This window comes from Eublepharis macularius, chromosome 15 (genome assembly GCF_028583425.1).
Source record: "Eublepharis macularius isolate TG4126 chromosome 15, MPM_Emac_v1.0, whole genome shotgun sequence".
In the NCBI taxonomy this organism is placed as follows: Eukaryota; Metazoa; Chordata; class Lepidosauria; order Squamata; family Eublepharidae; genus Eublepharis; species Eublepharis macularius.
In genome coordinates this window covers 54,202,531-54,222,984 of record NC_072804.1, presented here as the reverse complement: position 1 = coordinate 54,222,984, position 20,454 = coordinate 54,202,531, and the positions used below count along the sequence as shown (strand labels likewise).

The 20,454-nt window shown below is 47.2% G+C and overlaps 1 protein-coding gene across 1 annotated transcript in view; it reads right to left on the bottom strand.

The window, feature by feature from the left end:
- Window positions 1-19,693, bottom strand: part of ZNF541 (zinc finger protein 541) — a 32,912-nt gene extending 13,219 nt beyond the window's left edge. The window contains exons 1-7 of the mRNA XM_054999654.1: window positions 19,390-19,693; window positions 14,925-15,168; window positions 11,699-13,466; window positions 10,859-10,917; window positions 6,777-6,779; window positions 2,185-2,341; window positions 390-560 (exon numbers count right to left, since the gene is read on the bottom strand). Coding sequence (XP_054855629.1) covers window positions 390-560; window positions 2,185-2,341; window positions 6,777-6,779; window positions 10,859-10,917; window positions 11,699-13,466; window positions 14,925-15,168; window positions 19,390-19,693 — 2,706 coding nt within the window. The remainder of the gene's footprint in view (window positions 1-389; window positions 561-2,184; window positions 2,342-6,776; window positions 6,780-10,858; window positions 10,918-11,698; window positions 13,467-14,924; window positions 15,169-19,389) is intronic.
- Window positions 19,694-20,454: the final 761 nt, after the last annotated feature.

The following is a 20,454-nucleotide window of genomic DNA, read 5'->3' as shown; positions in this document are numbered from 1 at the left end:
ATACCCCATGGCATTGTTTATTGAAACGTCCTTGATACTGACTGTAATAATCTCACACTATGTAATCCACTTTGCGTTTCAGTAAGAAAGGTGGACTATAAATGACATAAATAAATAAATTCATCTTAATACAACTGCCTTCCAGCTAAAGAAGGAACATGACATATGATCCCTAGGGAAATGGCATTCCCAGATATGACTAAGCTCATAGCCCTTACAATTTAAGTCTGTTTCATGCCAAGTTTGTGTAGATTCTTTCCTGGCATTCTGCTCAAGGAAGATCTTCACGCATAGCCACTAAGAGACTTGTGAAGCCCTGATGGAATGCTGTATCAATTAGCTCTCCAACAATTAGTATCTGAAGTCAACACCATGAAGTCACCACTCACTTTGCTCTCCCGCGGCCGGCTTGCTGTTGTAACAGGTACTGAGACTGGCATGACAAGAGGGCCTGCTGCACCTACAATTGCTAAAGGTTTTTTTGTTTCAGGAGGACTATCTCTGTTCCCTGCTGGCTTGAAGGACAGTTTCTGAGGTTGCAGGCATTCTGCCTCAGATGCCTAAAGGGAAAGAGAAAACTAGGTTCCAGCAATGAGAACGAGAACTACAATCCTGCAGCTCGCTATTTTATTTCTGTCCTGCTGCTTTCCCAAGTCTGCAGGCAGGTAACAACAATATAAGGTTAAAAAAGGGCAACAGGAACAGAATAATCCACGAAACATACAACTGAAACATTTTCCACACCCCTGCTGCGGTCCTTTTGTTAACAATAGCTGTTGGCATTTATATAGTGCTTTTTCAGCATTGGAAGTACTTTCCATATATCATCTTAGTAACCCTTATAATGACCCTGTACAGTATGTCCATATTATTATCTCCACCAGCAAAATCCCCATAATTATGATGGGCAGGATACACACAGGGGGAGGGCCTGCATGCTGTAAGGACTCCGCTGTGTGCATTCCTAAAGCTGATTTCTCACTTTGCTCCTCTTCCCCACCCTTTGCAGGAACCCTGTCAGTGCTCATGTAACACACACAAACAAATCCAGAAATGTAACAGGATTTTTTTTCTTCTGCAGCCATCTTCCAGAGAGGTAAGAGAGAAATAAAGAAAGATGCAGAGATCCAAGAGGAACAGCACACACAACAGAAGACAACTGAAAAATATGACCGCAAAAGAAAACAATTTTAAGGGCACAGAAGCATGAGACATTTGGAGCTGGATACTGCTAGCTGGATGGTCAAAGCTGCTTATTTTCTGCTGTCATAGACAGCCTTTCGATTTTAATAATAACATTCGATTTATATACCGCCCTTCAGGATGACTTTACACCCACTCAGAGCGGTTTACAAAGTATGTCATTATTATCCCCACAACAAAACACCCTGTGAGGTTGGTGGGGCTGAGAGAGCTCCAGAGAGCCGCGACTAGCCCAAGGTCACCCAGCTGGCTTCAAGTGGAGGAGTGCGGAATCAACCCCAGTTCTCCAGATTAGAGTCCTGCCGCTCTTAACCACTACACGAAACTGGTTCTCTTAAAGATAGTCCAGGCCTATCTTAAACCATGGTTTCAAATCTCGAATGAATACAAACCCTGCAATCTGATGTCACTGAAAGCATACCCCTTCGCTGTGGATAAGGCAGGAAGGGAAACTGGCTCCTGAGGGTGGAGTGAGAGCAAGAATGCTACTACTGTTTTTTGTTCTTTTAACTACAATTAAAGAGAAACCCCCCCGTGATCTCTGCACTGGCCCCTTAACAAGCTGGGTTAGGTCAAGACCTGAAGGCTGGCCAACAAGTTTTGTGGCGATTGTTTGGATCCCCTGCACACCCACCTTGCTCATGTAATTTAAAGATTTACACAAATTAATATTGGTAGTTACAAACGGCTTTTTTTCAGCTGGAACATGGGGGAACGGAGTTCCGGAACCTCTTGAAAACGGTCACATGGCTGGTGGCCCCGCCCCCTGATCTCCAGACAGAGGGGAGTTTAGATTGCTTTCTGCGCCGCAGTGCAGAGGGCAATCTCAACTCCCCTCTGTCTGGAGATCAGGGGGTGGGGCCACCAGCCATGTGACCGTTTTCTCCGAGGGCAACCCACTGAGTTCCACCACCTCTTTTCCCAGAAAAAAAAAGCCCTGGTTACAAATATCTGGTTACCAGAATTCGATTTCTCTTTTACCTGCTCTTTCTCCTCGCCTGATACAGATTGCCATTGTTCGCCATAGAAACACATGTGGCTGTTCAAACCTCGCTCGGTATAGAAAAGCTGACTGCAGGTCCTGCAAACGAAGCCACTTTCATGCTGGCTCTTGTCCCCAGGTCCTCCTCCAGACTTACTACGGAAGGCAGATATACCGGAGTTCAAAAAAAAAAGGATGAAGCTAAATTTCCAGTGTTTTGCCATTTAGCCTCAGTTCCTATTACAAGGCCATTTACGTTTCCTCCTTTAGAGCCCTTTTTCATATCTGCTTGGGGCGGGGGGGGCGGGGGGAGAGCTTCTACAGTTCATTTTCTTGCAAACTGTGTTAACTACTGGAAGAAAACCCCAATGGGAAATCACATATAAGTAACTGCTGTAGGAGATACAATGGCTGCAATCCAAAGAGCTGCTCAGGGGCTTTTGCTAGCACAGTTTATTTTTTTCCTGTTTTCCCCCCTTTGAAAAGCTGACCCCTGCACTGCATCACAATCTGCTTCTGAAACTCTTTTACAAAGAAGTGTGAGCATACTGTCCATCTGCCTGCCCACCCTCGTATCTTTTCGCTGCATAAGTGGTAATAAATCCATTACTAGGCAAGTATGGTGGGGAATAAAAGCCTGCCATTAGCATAATCTTCCCTGATTGGCTTTTCACAAACCCTGCCTCTGACAGTCTTTCTGCAAGATATTGATTGGTTCATGTCACCAGGGTAGCAGTACTAAGGTGTCTAAATTTATAAAAAGAAGCAAGGCAGAAATACAGCTCTCTCTCTCTCTCTCTCTCTCCATTCTTCATTCCTCTGGATACATGGTAGGCTGGAGCTGTTCCAGAGCACATATGGTCAATGTTCGATTGGGCACTTCAAAATGGCTTAAAGAAGTGTAACGGACTCTCTTATCCATGCCTTACTAAAGATCCTGCTATCTCAAAAGAAAGATTTACCTTTTACTCTTGGATAGCTTTCAGCATTTAGTAAGGCCTGTCAAGCAGGACTGTTCTTTGAACAAATTTGCTTATCAGTACATTATTTTATAGGGTTGTTTTTCCTTTCTCATCAAAGTAAACAGACACCTTTCTAGAGTTTATTTCCTTTATTCAAATTACACCCTAGTTTCTTAATGAAGCGAGTTATCAAAATAAACAGGGTTAACATACCTGTAACTTATGTTCATCGAGTTCTTCTGTGCTGACACACATGGGACTGCGCAGGCGCAGGCCAGCCGCCGGAGAATTTTCTAGAGCTTCCATGGCTCCGAAGGGGCCGTTTGTCGCGCGCCTCAGCGACCGTTTTCCCGCCCAAACGGTCACGTGATCCTCCAGCGACCAACGGCCCCTTCCCTCAGTTCTCCCTTGCCGCCGCTTGACCAACACACTTCAGCCGTAACACCTTAAAAACACCAATATCCGTTACAGCCATCACAGTATTGTGCATTGGAGTTCACAGCGGGGTAGGAGGGAGGGTTGTGTGTCAGCACAGAAGAACTCGATGAACATAAGTTACAGGTATGTTAACCCTGTTTTCATCTTCGTTCTTCTGTGCCTCCACACATGGGAGTGTACCAAGCTTCACACAATAAGGAAGGCGGGGGTGAAGTCCAACACAATTTTATTAAGCAAACAAGATCAACAATAAATAGACATGCATATATACATCTATGTAAAAATACTGTGTAAGGACACATAAATACTCAATATTTACATATATACACACCCCCAAGGTACATATATACACACTTCCACTCAAGGGTACCCAACAGGTACGTCAAGGAAGTCAAACCAAAAACTCCCTCAGGAAAAGAGGGAGTGTAAGACAGCCTTGGCCACAGATACATCCTGCTCCGCATTGACATCAACGGCGTAATGCCTGACAAAGGTGTCTGCAGAGGACCATGTGGCTGCTTTACAAATGTTAACCAGGGGCACCCCCCTGAGGAGTGCCGAAGAGGATGCTTGGGACCGCGTGGAGTGGGCTCTGACATGAAGCGGGCAAGCCACCCCTGCTAGGGAATAGGCCTTGCTAATGGCCGACACAATCCACCTAGACAGGGTCTGTGAGGAAGCCCTGTTACCCTTGTCCTTGGCCCCAAAACATACAAACAGGTGAGGACTGGAGCGGAATCCCTTTGTCCTATCCAGGTAATAGGCTAGGGCCCTCTTCAAGTCTAGGGAATGAAGGGCCTTTTCCCCCTTAGAGGAAGGTTGAGGAAAGAAAGCAGGCAGTGAGATATCCTGCGAGAGGTGGAAGGCGGACACCACCTTGGGCAGGAACCCAAGGCAGGGACGCAGGACCACCTTGTTGGGATGAAACACAAGAAAGGGAGGGTCAGACCGCAGTGCAGACAGCTCACTGACCCTTCTGGCCGATGTGACGGCCACCAAGAATGCCACCTTGTAGGATAGCATATCCAAGGGGCATGTAGCCATCGGTTCAAATGGAGGCAACATGAGACGTGAGAGCACCAAGGACAGCGACCACTGAGGCACTGGCGCTGACACAGGTGGGTAAAGATTGTACATGCCCTTAAGGAACTGGCGGGATTGTGGGTGAGAAAACACCGTAGCACCCTCAACTCGGGTGTGAGCAGCTGATATCGCTGCCAGGTGGACCTTGAGGGAGGAAGCCTTCAAGCCCAGGCCACGCAAGTGGCACAAATACTCGAACACCAACCCCAAGGGACTGTTGTCAGGCACCACTCCTCTGGCAAGTGCCCAGAGCTCAAACCTGCGCCACTTGGCCGCATAAGCGCGCCTAGTGGATGGCCGACGAGCATTCAGGAGGACCCTCTGTACCTCGTCAGTAAAGCCTATCGAGGAGGAACGATCCGCCAAGCCGTTAGGTGCAGCTTCCTTGGATCGTGGTGGACCAGGCTCCCGTTTAGGAGAAGGTCTTGCCGAGGGGGCAGACTCACATACGTCCGTTGGGACATCCGCAGGAGCTTCGGGAACCAAACCTGCCGTGGCCAGAAGGGGGCCACTAGAATGCAGTCCGTCCCGTCCTCCTCTATCTTGCACAAGACCCTGGGAATCAAGGGGAATGGAGGAAACATGTAGTGCAAGCCCTGCGTCCACGTAAACTGGAAGGCATCCCCAATAGAGAGGGGGTCGCTCCCTGCCCTGGAACAGAACGTGTGGGCCTTGGTGGTCGCCGCAGTGGCGAACACATCTATCACTGGATGACCCCACATCTGGAAGATTGGCCCAACGCACTCTACGTTCAGTTCCCACTCGTGTTCCAGTAAAGGGACCCTGCTGAGGGCATCTGCCCGGGCATTGTCCGACCCAGCCACGTGTATAGCACGAAGCGACACGCCGTTCTTGATAGCCCACTGCCAAGTGAGTGTGGCTTCCCGGCACAGGGCCATGGACACTGTGCCCCCCTGCTGATTCACGTAGTACATGGCAGTCGTGTTGTCCGTCTGTACCAAGACCTGACGATTTCTCAGCAGTGCTGTAAGAGACACAAGTGCGAAACGAATGGCCCTTAGTTCAAGCACATTGATATGGAGGGTCTTTTCCCTGTCAGACCAGACATCTTGCAGCGACACATCACCACAGTAAGCCCCCCATCCCAACAGAGAGGCATCAGTGGTAACCGTGATGTCATGGTGTTGATACCCGAAAGGGGTCCCTCTAAACAAGTTGTCATCAGACAGCCACCAGTCCAAGGAGGAGAGGATGACCCTCGGGATAGAGAATTTGAGGGACGGAGGGTGCAGTAGAGCATCATACCTCCGCACAAACCAGTTCTGTAGAGGGCGCATACGCAGCCTAGCGAAAGGCACCACAGAGGTGGCCGCTGCCATATGCCCTAGTAAGCACTGGATAGTGCGCACAGACTGGAACCGGTTCCTTTTAAACATGGACACTAGACCCCTTAGGGACCGAGCCCTCTCCAAGGGGAGCAGGGCCTTACCCTCCACAGAGTCTAACAGTGCACCAATGTAGGACACCTTGCAGTTGGGCACCAGTTTGGATTTCTCCAAGTTCACCAGGAGCCCCAGGCGTTGGCAAGTGCTAAGTACCAAGCCAATGTCCTGCACCAGCCTAGACTCTGATTCAGCCACGATGAGCCAGTCATCGAGGTACGGAAAGATGGTACAGCCTTCTTCCCGTAGGAAGGAAACCACAGGGGCCACACATTTAGTGAACACTCGTGGGGCAGTGGACAGGCCAAAGGGGAGCACCTTATACCGGAAAACCCTTTGCCGGTAAACAAAGCTCAGGTACTTCCTGTGCTCCTTCCGTATGCCCACGTGAAAGTATGCGTCTTTTAAGTCAAGAACCGCAAACCAATCCCCCTGTTTCAGCAAGGCGATCACAGCCGCCAACGTTACCATTTTGAATTTGGTCACCTTGAGGAAGGCATTAAGGCCCCTCAGATCTAAGATGGGACGTAAGCCCCCATCCTTCTTAGGGACCAGGAAGAACCTAGAGAAGAATCCCTTCACAGAGTCCTCATAGGGCAATTCTTCCACAGCACCCTTGGCCAAGAGCGACACGATCTCCGCATCCAGCTCGGCCATAGTGTTATTGACAGCTGTCAGGGGTGAACTGCATCTAGGCAGCTCAACGAACTCCAGCCCGTATCCCAGTTCAACAATAGTTAAGACCCATGAGTCAGATGTTATTGACTCCCACTCAGAGAGGAGTGGACTAAGTCTGTCCGAAAAGTTCGGGGATACGGCTGGCGTGACCCGTCAGTACTGCCTCCCGGTGCCCTGCTGATCCTTCTGCTGGGCCGGTTGTTGTGCCGGACGAGGCTTGAAGGGCCGACGCCTCCTCTGCTGTTGTGCGGGAGGGTAAGGCCGCTGTTGGTAGGCAGGATACTGCTGGTAGCCTGGCCGCTGTTGATGGTATCTGCCCTGGTAATGGTAAGGGCCAGATCGGGGAGCGTACCGTGACCTGGAGGAGGGCTTGTCCGCTGGAGCCAGACCCAAAGACCGCGCCGTCTGCCGGTCCTCTTTCTTTTTCTTCAGGGTCTCGTCGGTCGCTTTGGAAAAGAGCGAATCCCCCTCAAATGGCATGCTCTCCACTCTGGAACGCACCTCTTGGGACAGGGCCGTAGACCGCAACCAGGAGTGGCGCCTGAGGACCACCGCCGAAGCCATCCCTCTAGCAGCAGTGTCAGCAGCGTGGCTTCCAGCGTTCATCTGCTGCTTAGACAGCCTCACAGCCTCTGTCTGCAGCAGGGACACCACAGCCTTCTGCTCAGGAGGGAGGTCTCGTGTATAGGATGCCAACTTCTCCCAGAGGTACAGCTGGTACCCTGCCATGATGGTCTGATAGTTGGCAATCCTCAGACCTAGGGAAGAAACAATGTATTGGCGCCTGCCCATGGCATCCAGTTTCTTGCCCTCCTTATCGGCAGGTACCGAGGAGTGACCCGATCGCCTGGGGTTGAACTCCTCTGTGACCAAGGAGGAAGGTGGAGGGTGTTTCACCAGCGCCGGCCAGGTACCCTGCTTGATCTTGTAGAGCTGCTCAATCCTCTTGGATGTTGGAGGTTGATCGCAGGGCACCTGCCACACCTTCTCCACGATTTCCTCAAGACCCTCGAGCATGGGGAAGCCAACGTATGCCGGGTTGTCTCCGTAAATGCGTTTGAGGAGCTTGTCCTTGGTCTGGGGAACTGTCGAGGAGATGTCCATCTCGAGAGCCTTGGCCATCCTTGCCATCTGGTCGGCGTAGATGCGGAGGTCCTCGAATGGCGAGTCCGCAGATGGTACAAGCTCTTCAGCTGGCGATGGTTCGGACCAGGACTCCGACTGGTAGCCGCCAAAGCTCTCCACATCCTCCTCATCGGAACCGAGCTGGGATTCCGGAACCTGGTGCGGAGGGGGAGCCCACGTCGACCTCGATGTCGAAGGCCTCGGTTCCGACACGGAGAAACCTGCAGGTGCCCCTTCCCACTGGCAATGGTATGGCGAGGGGAGGTAGGAGGCCTGTCGATGTCGGGACGCAGTGGACCGGACCGATCGGACACTGTCCCCAGACCGACGTCGCTCACGACCGGCAGCTGGTGGAGACGGACGGGCAGGCGACGGACGGCTCCGACGAGGAGACGGGCTCGGTTCCAGCCTCGGCGACCGAAGAGCAGGCGATGTTCGGATCCGACGGCGCGGGCTCGGCTCCGGTCCCGAAGAGAATTCTGCGGGCACCGTCTCGAAGGCCATCGGATCCGGCACCGGCACGGAGATGTCCTCTGGCTCCGGGGAATCCAGATGAGGGGAAGGCGTGTGAGGAAGCACGATGACCTCTTCCTGGGGAGCGGGATGCGGCGACCGGTGATGTTTGGTCTTCTTCTTCTTCTTCGCCGGTTCCGAAGAAGACCTCGGAACCGACGCGCTCCTCGCCTTCGAAGGGGACCTCGGCCTCGATCTCTTAGGTTTTACCGGAATCGACCCGGTCGTCGGTTCCGATCGGGGACTCGGTAGACGGATCCTCGGTTCCGATGTCGGTCTCGGATCCGACCTGGTGGAAGATGCGCTACGGGGCGGCCGCACCGGTCCCTGCGCTGGAGAGGCCGCTCTCGACGCCGAGGCACTCGGGGGACGCGGTTTCGACCCCGACCTCGCGGAGGCCACTGAGCCAGCTCTGGAATGCCGTTCGGCAGAGGGGCTAGGGCCGGCCTTGGAGGAGGGCAACGGGGCGCCTCCGGACATGACCTTCTGCCACAGGGAGGAGTTAAGTCGGGCCTTGCGCTCCTGTCGGGCCTTGTTGGTGAAGCCCTGGCAAATTTTACAGGCCGTTACATTATGGGTCTCCCCCAAACAGAACAAGCACAGTTCATGGCCATCGGTCTTGGCCATTTTAGTGTGGCATTGGAGGCAATGCTTGAAGAGAGCCTTTGAGGCCATCTTCAGGGGCACGCGAAAGGAAGGTCAAAAACAGTCCGAGTCAAATTACCGAGTCCACAACAAAGTCCAAACGAGATCCGAAGAATAGCCGAGGTCACGAAGTCCGAAGTCAAAAGCCAAGCAATCAGTCAGAATAAAGCACGAAGCACAAAAAAGCACAGAGCAACGAAGCTCACGTTCTCTCCAAGCGGCGGCAAGAAGAGAACTGAGGGAAGGGGCCGTTGGTCGCTGGAGGATCACGTGACCGTTTGGGCGGGAAAACGGTCGCTGAGGCGCGCGACAAACGGCCCCTTCGGAGCCATGGAAGCTCTAGAAAATTCTCCGGCGGCTGGCCTGCGCCTGCGCAGTCCCATGTGTGGAGGCACAGAAGAACGAAGATGAATATATGGTTATTAATATAAATAGGCTCTTCACGGCCTTGGCCCAGCATACCGATGGGACTGCCTCCCTCCCTATGTGTATGGAAATGTCCTTGATATTGATTGTACTAATCTCACACTATGTAATCCGCCTTGAGTCTCAGTGAGAAAGGCAGACTATAAATGACATAAATAAATCCTACAAAAACAGAACACAGAAAAGCAGTAAGTATTAGGTTTGCTAACATTTCCTAATTAAACTCTAAGTTTAAAACAATCAAAGTTTCTATGAAATGCATTAAGATTCCCATAGCATACAAAGCAAAGATAACATTCTCACCTAGATTTCCATGAGATTTCTTCCAATCCGAACGCTAACATACTATCTGAATTTGCATGTTTTATAGGTTTTCTTATGTAAATATCTAAGATCTTTTCATGTGATAGCATAAGCAAACACTTCATTAGATATTGTATAACCTTCTAATTAGCCAAAAAATGACGTTACATCCAACTTGCAAAACAAAACTATAAATCTGTGCGAAATGACAGAATGAGTTAAGTTGGTAGATCACCATCGGTTCATTTTCTGATAGAAGTACATTAATCTAGGTAAGAGTCCACTATTTTTAATTAGCTGTCAAAGATGAAAGCACACCTGTTTTGGTTACCTAACGTTCTGAAAAAAAAAACGCCCAGACAGTTCATGCAAAGTGCAGAAGTTCACCTAGAAGGCTAGTGTGTTGCTTTATACTGCTTACAGCAATGTGCTTTAACCTATAATTACAGAAGAACTTTTAGAAACATGTTTGCCTTGGCTCTTTGTACCAGAATGGAACAGTTTGCTTTTCAGCCAAATTTAGAGCTACTTTTTTTCTTACACATCCTGAATTCCAAATGATTATTTACCTGTTAGTAATACAAATATGTTTACTAATTACACAGGTCAATAAATTTAACCCTCTGAGACTACTGATGCTTAAACCGTTCTGTGTGCTATACGTTACTGGAAAAGGATGTTTTGTTTTTCTTTGGGAAACTGGAACATCCACAAATGTCTACAGGGGTAAAAGAAATCCCCACCATGGGGGACGCAACTGATGATTTAAACAAAAAATTTAATAGGGTAAAGCAAGAGGTCATGAAATTTTCTGTGAATTTCTGTACAGCTCTAGGTCTTCCACAACCATTACCTCCACATTCCTCACCCCCCCCCACCCGCCAATGGCTGTATAGATAGGGAAGCACTTCTACAATGCATCAATGTGATCTTAGCAAACTCCTGGCATTGACCAAATGAAGAGTTATGATTAAACCCAGATCCACAGAGAAAGATGGGTGTGCAACTCTGGGTCCCACGGTGACTGTGCACAGGGGGGTGAAATCCTTCTTGCGTCTATTATAAGGGTTGTCAAGACTCTAATGTGCCCTGCTTACCATCCAGGGGAAAAATGTTCTTCCCTCATTGCATTGGTAAAGCTGTAGATATTTCCACCCTGTGGTTAAAAAAAATACATTTAAATATTTCAAAACAAAGATGTTTCCTCTTCAAATTAACATTTTACATTTTGCTTCCCTTGGAAACCCTTCAAAGTCCTTTGCAAATAGTAATGATGGCTTTTCAATCTATTTTTCCCCCCTCCTCATTTTGGATCCAGGGAGCCAGTTTCGTGTAGTGGTTAAAAGTGCCAGGACTCTAATCTGGAGAGCCGGGTTTGATTTCCCACTTCTCCACTTGAAGCCAGCTGGGTGACCTTGGGTCAGTCACAGCTCTCTTAGAGCTCTCTCAGCCCCACCCACCTCACAGGGTGATTGTTGTAAGAATTACTATTATTATTTATTAAATTTGTAGTCCGCTCTCCCCACAAGCAGGCTCAGAGCAGATCATATCAATTTAAAAATACAAAGCTAGTAACAACACACTTTGTAAACTACTCTAAGTGGGTGTTAAGTTGACCTGAAGGGCGGTATATAAATCAGTTATCATCATCATCATCATCATCATCAATCCAGGGCTTATAATAGGTACAGGCAAAGGGTAACCTGGAGGCTCAGTCTTTCCGTTTGGCTCTAGACTAGCCTTTGATCCCAACCTCCATGATTTTCATACCCACCCCAGCCATTTTCTCCCATACGAGACTCAGAAAAAGGATTCTAACTCCCTTAATTGCCAGCATGAGCAGTTACAGAAGCTTTGAGGAAACCCCCCACCTCAACTTTTTCTAAAACATTTGTTTTTAAAAAGTGCTTAGAGAAAAGTTTATATTTTGAACATGCCTGAATCCTGTTGAAGATGGTCAACTTTGATTTCGCTCCAGCCCCGCTGTCAAACGAAGCGCTAGGCAAAGAAAAAGAAGCCATGGCCACTTGGCTAGGAGAAGCCACAGAAGAGATGTCAAACTTCTGCTTCTCCTTCCGGCGGGGCCTACCGCTGCGAGAATGGCCTTTTTCGCCTGATCCTTTAGCACAAGCCTTGTTCTTCTCTTGCTTCCTCAACAGAGGACAGTCATTCTCCAACTGACTTGGCTTCCCGTAAGTATGATTTCCTGGGGTGTTTTCGTAAGCTGCAGATGGAGGCTGGTTAGGACCGGCAAAATCTTGGACACCCAGGCATCCTTTCAAGGTTCTGGCATGTTTGGCATGAGAAACAGTGTCTGTGCTAATGGAAAGGGACTGAAAGGGCAGCGGAGGCGTGCCTGGCTGCTGCCCTTCTTTCTCGTCGCCTGATGGAAAGTCCTTCTGAAACTGGGCCGAGGACCTTTTCATGCACAAGAGCGATTTTTTGCTTTCCGTAGGTTCCGTAAGCGGGTGAAACAAATCACTTTGCTGCTGAAGCACACTTTGGAATGGTCCTGCTACCACCTTCTGAGCCTCAGAAGTTGCCGCCTGGGATGGAGTTAGCAGCTGGGTGTGGGATAAGATGTGCTGCGATTTGGTGATCCTCTGGAACAGGTGACCCTGGACGCGCTGCTGATCGGGATTCACACAGGATTCCTGAGACTTCATAAAGAGCTGCCTGAAGAGCGGTCCGGCCTCACCCTTCTGCAGCAAGCTTGGCTTCAGAGCTTCTGGAAGCCTTCCTGTTGGCCTGTAGGTCTCTTCAAAGCCGTGGAGCTTTGACTCCCCAGGGATTTCCCCTTGCGTCTTTAAGTGTGCCGGAGCGAATGGCAAAATATCTGATCGATCAAAGGCCGGTGCCAAGCAATCAAAAGAATGGGAGGGTCCCGCCAACCCTTGAGAAACATCCTGAGTGGCGACTGGTGACATCTGAGCGGCACGAGCATCGCTTCCTTTGCTTTTGGTACAGGCCGGTGGGACATTTGTGACCCACTGGAAGCTGCTGCCCGGCTGGTGACAAGTTGTGGGAACCTTCTGTCCTCTGAATAATGGGAAAGGAGGACCGCTGCTGTTTGCCCAAAACTCCAGGGCCATGTTTTCTAAAGGGTACTGGGATTCTGGATAAGGCTGCCTGTCAGGCAAATTGGTACTATTTCCCGCAGACCCAAGCACAGGTAAATTCCCAGGATTTATTATGGTATATGCACTGGAACAAACAGTGTTCTTTTGACAAGGATAAAGTTCCTTCGTGGTTTTATCGCTGATGGGTTCTGTAGGTGCAGCGGCACTTGTCGGAGTGCAAGACGTCTGACTACATTCGGATGTGCAGGGCTGCAAGGAACCCTTGGGGTCAGATTCAGATGGTCCTGGAGATGGGGACGGAGCCAGTGGAAGTTTCTGGCTGACTAAACTACTTACAATACACCTTAGCAGGTCTCTATTGGGCAGGAGAGAATTATTAGGGACTTGAGATTCAGGGCAAAAAGCAACCCCCTCTGCAGTTCTCACACTACCAGTTCCAGGCTGAACACGGGAATCACGCGGAGGAGGCGAACCTTCACATCCCTCATCATCTTTTAACAACCTGAAGCTGTGGTGCATTTCATAATGCCGGCGCAGCGACCGATAGTCGGAGTAGCTCTTCCTGCAGCCTTGTTCGATGCAAAGGAATGGCTTTGTTTTTTGGTGTGTTATCATATGGCCGCTCCTGAGGTTGGAAAAAAAAATCTTTCAAAAGTAATCAGAACACAGAGAGAAGAGGGCTGATTTTAAAGTGTTATTGCTATTAACTAATACACAGTGAAATCCTAAGCAAAGTTACTCCCGTCTAAGCCCACTGAAGCCAATGGCCAGTCAGAAGGCTTATGGTTACCCAATGATTGAGCTCAGGGCCGGATCGACGGGGGGGCGGGAGGGTAGTCTGCCCCCAGTGCCACCAAAGAGGGGGCGCCGGGCACAGCTGCCAGCCCTGGGAGCACGCAGGCGGCAGGACGGGGGGACAGGACAGGGGGCGGAAGTGACATCATCACGCAGTGCCAGGCGTGCGCATGCGCGCATGGCCGGTCTTCAGTTGCCCTGGGCGCCAGCAACCATAAATCTGGCCCTGATTGAGCTACCTTGGATTCTAGGAAGAAGCCAGGCAGGTGACAGACCAAGGAAAGGAAGACTTGAAAAAGCCAGGTCTAGGAAAGCAGTCAAGAAGAGGAAGTCGTCCTTGAGAATGAGAGGGAAAGAAGCAGAAGGAGGGAGAACAGAGACAGACAAGCGACATGCATGTAGCCAGGCACAGATCAGGTTTCACACTGATCTGAAACCAAGGTCTTATTCTCATGTAGTTGATAAACCAGTGTCTGGCTGTGGGTAGAAGCTTCCATGATGGAATATTCCTCCAAACAGAACACCCGTGGTCATGGGAAAGGGTTCTATACCTCTCAAAACCCCATTTTTTTAAATGTGCAAGCTATTTGTACAGAGGAACACTCATCCTCGCTGCCACTCACCCCAATACAAGTTTGTATGGGAAACTAGCCCCAAATCTTTGGCCGCAGCAATCAAGTTTTCTTGCAAAACCCTAAGGTCTTGTCTTCCCCATAATCAAACAAAACACAAGCCAGACTGTGGCTACTAGAAACAGCAGAGGTTATAAAGATGGCAGTTTTATCCTGTGTTCTGAAGGGGAAGGATTTAAAAAAATGACAATCCCCTTCTTGCTTAAAACACATTTCCTCACATTGCACCATTGTGCTATATGAAATAAGCTGACCTTTGATAAAACTATGAACAGTGTACCCAGAAACTAACTGGATGTTCCAAGGGCTACTGCCTCCACTACTACCCCCATTTACTGAGAAAGACATTTTCCCACACATCATAAAATGGGACAGAGACAGCTAAATGGCAGCGTCTGAGTCTCTGTGCTTCTCATCTTGTGTTCACACAGCATGCTCATCTCATGGACGCAACACAACTCCATCCTAATTCCTGGCAGTTTTGGTGTTTCCTCAATAAGGAGGTGCACTGTATCCTAAATTACTATAGAATATTATCTCTGTGTGCACGTCCATACTTCGTGTTAAGCAAACGGGAACACCAGGCCAGATCTCTACAGTAGCAGTAGCTGTCTTTTATACATTTAAAACAGTTTTATTGACAGACGGATACGTACAGGTGGTCCTGCCGCTTAAATGCTTTGCCGCAGATCTTACAGACGTGTTTCCTCTCCTGGCTGTGAGTCACGTGATGTTTGCTGAGAGAACTGGTGCTACTGAACACCTTCCCGCAGAGGTTGCAGTCTAGGAAAGGGGCTTGAGGAGAACTCAGCGGGTGCTTTCCTTTCCTTCCACTGCCAGAACTGGATTTGCCTCCTTGGTCCACATCTTTAGGTGTTGAAGAGTTAGGAAGCCCCAATTCTAAATGAGTAAACACAACGTTTAGCTCACAGTATCTGGTGCAGTGTAGCTAGTAAGCCCCTGGGGTTAAAATCTCACCTCACTGGGCAACCCCATACAACCCTGTCCAAAAATATGGATTACTGAGAAGTGCTCTGAGCACTCAGGAAAAGCAGTATGAAAATGTAAAGTACTGCTACCTATATTCTGAAGGTGGGAGGCCTGTGTGCAAACATCCGGGGGGGGGGGCAGTTAATGAAACGGAAGAGGCCTAGATAGGAAAGGCTGCTATTGCTGTAAAAAATGACTCCCTACCAACTACTTCTGCTGCTCAGGGGTCAAATCCAAAGTTCACAAATAGGTCACAGAACCTACAGCTGTTCATACAACCCATCACATATTTAGACAATACTACAGTCCTAAAAGAAATCAACCTGCAGTTGACAAAGTGCCTGCTTTTGTAGCAGAACCCAGGATTTCACAGCTGCACCAATTCAGCAACTTCAGCACCAAAACAAATGCTGAGGAGCTGATGAATGCATTCAAAATAGTAAAGAGTCCACTAGCACCTTTAAGATTAACTTTATTGTGGCATAAGCTTTCCAGAAACACAGCTCTTTGTCAGATGCATCTGATGAAGAGAGCTGCGACTCTCAAAAGCTTATGCTACAATAAAGTTGGTTAGTCTTAAAGGTGCTACTGGACTCTACTATTTTGCAACTACAGACTAATATGGCTAACTCCTCTGGATCTCTGAATCCATTCCAAGAATTAACTGAGATTTAAGGAAGAAACTGTTTCCTTCAAAAATAAAGGAACTGGGAAAATTAAGAAGATGGACTGTTTGGTTATTCAGCATTATTGCATCGCACCAACGAAAGCTCAGTTTTGACCCATTATCAGCATCCATCTGTCATTCTTACTGGGGTGCTACTGCCTGCAGTTTTCTAATTTTGATTTTTTTAAAAATTGCATTTAAACTCTTGTGCGTTCATTTATCTCTTCCTTATTGCTGCTTTCTTCATTTAAAAACACTTTGAGGATACAAGATTTCCAACTGGCAAATCAGGAGCGGTGACCGGAGACCAATGATTGGACAGCGAGGCTTGTATATTTACTTGTGATCAGAAGCTTCTACATTTAATTGCAAGACCTTAGGGTGGAGGGATTAACCAGAAATGAATTCACCGCCACCTTGCCTGGCAGCACATAATGCTCCCCCAGCCCTCTCTCGCCTGATGTAGGTCCAACTCCAAGGAGAGCAAAATGCTGCTTGCTACTTAGACATTAGCACCAGTCACCCCACCAGCCAAACCATCAGTGGTGAGCGTGAAGGGGCTCGCTTAGCGGCACAGCATTTGCTTCGTATGCAGAAGGTCCTAAGTTCAATCCAGTATCTCCAATTAAAAGGATCAAGTGGTATGTGATATGAAAGGCTTGGTATTTTGGAGAGCCACTCCCAGCCAGGGTTAAGGTTGCCGACCAACCAGGGGAAAAAAGCTTCCTGCCTTTTGAATATTGATTTGATATGCAGTAAAGGCAAGCTCAAACATTCATAGAGCTAAATAACATCCCCTAATAATTGCTGCAGTCAGAGTACTACTGGAAGGGCAGCTAGAGGAACCAGTTTATAATGGTCTGAGACTCAGTACAAGTCACCTTTATGTGTACTTTATGTCAATAATTTCTTTTCTTTCTGCTTCTTTTTAAGAAAAGCTCAATGATACCAAATATAGAAAGTTTATACCCAAACTTTTGACTGAAGCAAGCCTATTGATCTAAATCCATCCTGAGCTATGCTTCTACCCTACTGGCATTTGTAAAGGAGAGTTGCCCCTTGATTATATGGGTATTGAAGATGTTAAGAGAACTGCCGTTTGTCTTCAGTGTAGTATTTTCCCAACCACAGCTGGAGAGGGAGCTGCAAAGACTCTTCAGAGGTCCTTTCCTTTTCCAGGGGGCAACTGAAAGGAAACTAGGCAGAAGGGGGAATGATATTTGTACCATATTGTAGTGTAATAATTATCTATTACAATAATTATCTATTATTTTTCCTGTAGGGCTATAAAAGCCTAATCGTGCTCCACGGACAAATGAAGCTGATGCCACTGTACCAAGGAGAATTCCACTAGGTGAGTCTAGTTGACACAATAAGCCATTGGAGAACTAGATCTCTCTCTAGATTGTTTTCAGTAGCTCTGTTTGGCTTTTTGCCTCTTACTAAAAGCGGTACTGATTTTATCAATCTTTGGGTTTGTTTTTTTTAAAAAAACTTATTCCAAAATAGCAACTGTTTATTCAATGCACCATTACCAAGCACGGTGCCACAGTAGTGCCCTAAAAGTAACTCATGAGTGCAGAGTCCGTGATGACATCACCACGCAGAGTTAAATGTGAACGGCTAACCTAGCACTGAATGGCATCATTGCATTTCAGACGATGGGACTGGCCTGTTCGGACAATGAGACTGGCTTGGGACCCAGTGGTGCTGCAGAAGGAGTGGCACAGACGGCATTATACATATATATATACATCCCAAATTCTTTATAGTGCTGCAGCCACAGTTTTTTTGTTTTATATATATATAAAGGGAGTTTTCAAGAAAATCCCAAATTCTTTATAAAGCTGTAGCGAGAATTTTTTTGCTTTTTTTAAATAGATCGATCTCGATATATACAGACAGACAGATCTCGATCTCAAACTGGATCTATAAATATATATAGAGAGAGAAAGATCTCGATCTCAAGAGAGAGAGAGAGAGAGAGAGAGATGGATCTGTATCTGCGTCTGGATACACACACACACAATAAGTATATATACAATATATATACTTATATACAATGTTATATATATAGATATAGATATATAGATACACACACACACACACACACACACACACTTATTGTGTGTGTGTATCCAGATGCAGATACAGATCCATCTCTCTCTCTCTCTCTCTCTCTCTTGAGATCTCTTACTTCCTCTCTCTATATATCAGGGGTGGCCAAACTGCAGCTCAGGAGCCGCATGTGGCTCTTCTATACATATCATGCAGCTCCCAGAGGTCTCTGAGCATTGCTATGGCCATAAAGTTTATTTTATTTTAGTTTATTTCCTTCCCTCCCTTTCTTTCTTTCCATTCCTCCCATTCCATCTTTCCTTCTTTCTTTCCATGTCTCTCATATTTTCAATAAAAACATTGGGGTTGTCAGGTCCAACTTGGAAAATACCTGAGGACTTTTGGGGTGGAACCAGGAGACTTTGGGGGTGGTGTCTAGCAAGGATGTGACATCACTTTTGCGATGCCACTTCCAAGTCAAAGGCTCTTCCCAAGCCTCACCCCCTTCCAATGATGTCACTTCCCATATACTACACCAACCCCCACCCCTTCCTGTGATGTCACTTTCAGGACACTCCCCCAAACCCACCTCATCCTCTGAAGTCACTTCAATGCATGTCTTGTGGCTCTCAAACATCTGACATTTATTCTGTGTGGCTCTTACATTAAGCAAGTTTGGCCGCCCCTGATATACATCTATAGATTGAGATCGAGATCGAGATCTATCTATCTATCTCTATCTATCTATCAAAAAAAAGCAAAAAAAAAATTCTGGCTACAGCTCTATAAAGAATTTGGGATTTGCTTGAAAACTCCTTTTATATATATAAAACAAAAAAAAACTGTGGCTACAGCACTATAAAGAATTTGGGATGTGGCAAAGAATGTGAAAAAAGAGTCTATACATGGCCAGATAAATGGAAATTCACTTCATTAGATTTACAGCTCCCTCTTTAATATTATACTCTGCAATATTAATCAACGGACACAATGGGGGTAGGAAAAACAAAAGCCACCTGCCTCGCATGTACAGAAAAAAAGCAAACCTACTCTTCTACTGTTGTGCACCTCAGAACATTACAAGTTCTTTGAAAACTTTATGCTTATTAATCATTTCTGCAATGCTTTAAGTTTGCAAAATGATCTGCTAACTTCCATTCTCAAAAAAATGAACTAGCCACCAGTATACATACAAACTGCAGTCCATTGCGAACTGGTGCAAATAATATTTCCATTGGACAGAGGAGCAGCTAAACTAAGACTGATTTGCCCAAGTCCATAAAAAAACCTCCTGGTTGAACTTAACACCAGGTTCCCCCAGTTCTCATGCCAATACTTTTATATGCTCTTGCCACATGTGCTTTTAAAACTAACTTAAACAGAAAAATATCCTAGAAGCTGCTCACCGTGTAAAAGCGGCCGTGACTCTGAGTCAACATCGTCAAGGAGTTTAGCCGAATCGCAGTCCTTTGCAGAATACAAAGAAAAGGTGTCCAGGTTGTCTTCCAAAGAGTCGTTGTTCATATTTGTGGTCGAAAGACTGGGATCCACATCCAGGTTGCTCAGTCCTGAATAAATAATCTCTCTCATATCTGGGCACAGCTCTTGGCTGAAAGAATCACTACAGTCCAAAGTCTGATTCCCTGAAAACTCCTGCAGCTGCATTTCAGAATGGAGGATGCTTTCGTCGCCAAGGTGGTACTGATCCATGTTCACCCACCTTCTGCGTCTCTATTTTGGGTTAAGAAGATTCCTAAACACAAGATTTGGGGGGAAATGGAGTCAGAAAAGGATCAATGTCAAGACGTTTGGCAGAACTGGCACTGTGCAAAAATCAGAATATAAGTGCTCATCCATCTGCCCAAACGTGAAACAGATGCTGCCAGGTTAATTCAGTGCAATGTTGCCTGGTTTGTGTTTGTTAGGAATTGCTTACATTTAGAGACAAAAGCCAAGCAAGGCAACTCAGTTCTACTAGGCTATTTAAGCCACTGAGGTAGCCCTTTCATTTTTGACAAATATGTTGTGATTCACAGAGCAGCACATCTATGTTTACAGCATGCATGTTTTATTGGTAGATTCAACAACTGATTAGGACAGAGTCTTTTTTTCAATTGGTAATTTTCAGACCGCGGAGCTGCCAGTTAAGGGGAAACTTGTTCATTTTCTGAGGCTATTTTAGTTCTGATATAATTCTAGAGTAGCAGCAAAAAACAGGTGGCTATTTAAAATAATAAATTAATCCAGCTTTGGCTTTTGTGGACTAAGTCAAGCATAGTGTGGTGGGAGAACATTGGGGCAGACACTCCATTGTCACTGCAAATGCCCCTAGAATAGTAACAACATTTGATTTATATACTGCCCTTCAGGACAACTTAATGCCCACTCAGAGCAGTATACAAAGTATGTTATTATTATCCCCACAAAAATCACCCTGTGAGGAAAGATGGGGCTGAGAGAGCTCTGGAAGA